At 55.0% G+C, this 2,922-nt stretch overlaps 2 protein-coding genes across 2 annotated transcripts; both read left to right on the top strand.

Moving 5' to 3' along the window:
* Nucleotides 1–569: 569 nt before the first annotated feature.
* Nucleotides 570–1,172, top strand: LOC138360170 (keratin-associated protein 16-1-like). The gene has a single exon (XM_069320115.1). The coding sequence runs from the start codon at nt 570–572 to the stop codon at nt 1,170–1,172; it is 603 nt and encodes a 200-aa protein (XP_069176216.1).
* Nucleotides 1,173–1,950: 778 nt separating this feature from the next.
* Nucleotides 1,951–2,526, top strand: LOC138360171 (keratin-associated protein 10-10-like). The gene has a single exon (XM_069320116.1). The coding sequence runs from the start codon at nt 1,951–1,953 to the stop codon at nt 2,524–2,526; it is 576 nt and encodes a 191-aa protein (XP_069176217.1).
* Nucleotides 2,527–2,922: the final 396 nt, after the last annotated feature.

Below are 2,922 nucleotides of genomic sequence, written 5' to 3' on the forward strand. Positions count from 1 at the left end.
CCTCCGTGTGTCAACGCCCTCAATGTGACGACGCCCTCCATGTGTCGACACCCTCCATGCGTCGACGCCCTCCATGTGTCGACACACCTACGTGTGTCGACGCCCTCAATGTGTCGACGTTCTCCATGTGTCCACGTCCTCTATGTGTCGACGCCCTCCATGTGTCGATGCCTTCCATATGCCGACGCCCTCCATGTGTCGACGCCCTCCATGTGTCGACACCCTCCATGCGTCGACACATGAAGGGCGTTGACACCCTCCATTTGTCGACACCCTCCATGTGTTGACGCTCTCCATGTGTCGACACCCCTCCATGTGTCGACGCCCTCTATGTGTCGACACCCTCCATGTGTCGACGCCCTCTATGTGTCGACACCCTCCATGTGTTGACGCTCTCCATGTGTCGACACCCCTCCATGTGTCGACGCCCTCTATGTGTCGACACCCTCCATGTGTCGACGCCCTCCATGTGTCGACGCCCTCTATGTGTCGACACCCTCCATGTTTCGACACCCTCCATGTGTCAACGCCCTCCATGTGTCAACGCCCTCCATGTGTCGACGCCCTCCATGTGTCGACGCCCTCTATGTGTCGACACCCTCCATGTTTCGACGCCCTCCATGTGTCGATACCCCTCCATGTGTCTACACCCTCCATGTGTCTACACCCTCCATGTGTCGACGCTCTTCATGTGTCGACGCTCTCCATGTGTCGACGCCCTCCATGTGTCTACGCGCTCTATGTGTCGACGTCCTCCATGTGTCGACGCCCTCTATGTGTTGATGCCCTCCATGTGTCGATACCCTCCATGTGTCGACACCATTCATGTGTCGACGTCCTCAATGTGTCGACGTCCTCTATGTGTCGACGCCCGCCATGTATCGTCACCCTACGTGTGTCGACGCCCTCTATGTGTCGACGCCCTCCATCTGTCGACACCCTCCATGTGTCGACGTCCTCCATGTGTCGACGCCATTCATGTGTCGACGGCCTCCTTGTGTCGTCGCCCTTCATGTGTCGACGCCCTCTACGTATCGACGCCCTCCTTGCGTCCACGCCCTCCTTGTGTCGACACCCTCCATGTGTCGACGCCCTCTATGTGTCAACGTCCTCCATGTTTCGACGCCCTCCATGTGTCGACGCCCTCCATGTTTCGACGCTCCCCATGTTAAGACGCCATCCATATGTCGAGGTCTTCCATGTGTCGACGTTCTCCATGTGTCGACGTCCTCTACGTGTCGACGCCCTACATGTGTCGACGCCCTCCATGTGTCGACACCATCCATGTGTCGAGCCCTCCATATGTCGACACCTTCCATGTGTCGACGCTCTCAATGTGCCGACATTCCTCCATATGTCGACGCTCTCCATGTGTCAACATCCTTCATGTGTCGACGCTCACCATGTGTCGACACCCCTCCATGTTTCAAACGCCCTCCATGTGTCGACGCCCTCCATGTGTCGACGCCCTCCATGTGTCGACGCCCTCCATGTGTCGACGACCACTATGTGTCGATGCTCTCCATGTGTCGACACCATCCATGTCTCGACGTCCTCGAGGTGTTGATGTCCTCCATCTGTCGACGCTCTCCATCTGTCAACGCCCTCTAAGTGTCGACTCTCTCCATGTGTCGACACCCTACATGTGTCGACGCCGTCCGTGTGTTAACGCCCTCAATGTGTCGACACAATCCATGTGTCGACACCCTCCATGCGTCGACGCCCTCCATGTGTCGACACACCTACATGTGTCGACGCCCTCAATGTGTCGACGTTTTCCATGTGTCGACGTCCTCTATGTGTCGACGTCCTCCATGTGTCGACGCCCTCCATATGCCGACCCCTTCCATGTGTTGACGCCCTCCATGTGTCGACACCCTCCATGCGTCGACACATGAAGGGCGTTGACACCCTCCATGTGTCGACACCCTCCATGTGTTGACGCTCTCCATGTGTCGATACCCCTATATGTGTCGACACCCTCCATGTGCCGACCCTCTCCATGTGTCGACACCTCTCGATGTGTCCACGCCCTCTATGTGTCGACGTTCTCTATGTGTCGACACCCTCCATGTGTCGACGCCTTCTATGTGTAGACGTTCTCCATGTGTCAACGCACTCTATATTTCGACGCCCTCCATGTGTCGATGCCCTACATGTGTAGACACCTCTCCCTGTGTCGAACCCCTCTATATGTTGACGCCCTCTATGTGTCGACACCCTCCATGTGTCGACGCCCTACATGTGTCGACGCCCTCCATGTGTCAACGCCCTCCATGTGTCGACACTCCTCCATGTGTCGACGCCCTCTGTGTGTCGACACCCCACCATGTGTCGACGTCCTCCATGTGTCGACACCCTCCATGTGTCGACGCCCTCCATGTGTCGTCGCCGCTTCATGTGTCGACACCCTCCATGTGTCGACGATCCCATGTGTCGACGCCCTCCATGTGTCGACACCCTCCATGTGTCGACGCCCATGTGTCGACACCCTCCATGTGTCGTATGATACTGCGTAAGTTTTAAAGGGAAGAATAGAAGTAACTGCAAAGGGCCTATTAGCCCATATTTCTTGATGCTTCTATATTGGTGCGGAGTATTGAAGTGGGTGGAATATAGCTGTGCATTAATTGGCTGTTGATTGCTGGTGTTGACTTTTTGATGTGTAGTGCCTCGCAGATGTCAAGCCGCCTGCTATCGCTGTATCTGTCGATGATTTCTGTGTTTTTAGTTAAGAATTCTCTGGTGATGGTCTGGTTGTGGGAAGAGATTATTTGTTCCTTAGTGGACTTCTTAATGGACCCACTTCAAGACTCCGCACCAATATAGAAAAATCAAGAAATATGGGCCAATAGGCCCTTTGCAGTTACTTCCATTCTTTCCTTTAAAACTTACCCAATATCATACCCATTGTTTCGTGTT

The sequence above is a fragment of the Procambarus clarkii genome, unplaced genomic scaffold, assembly GCF_040958095.1.
Source record: "Procambarus clarkii isolate CNS0578487 unplaced genomic scaffold, FALCON_Pclarkii_2.0 HiC_scaffold_98, whole genome shotgun sequence".
Taxonomy (NCBI): domain Eukaryota; kingdom Metazoa; phylum Arthropoda; class Malacostraca; order Decapoda; family Cambaridae; genus Procambarus; species Procambarus clarkii.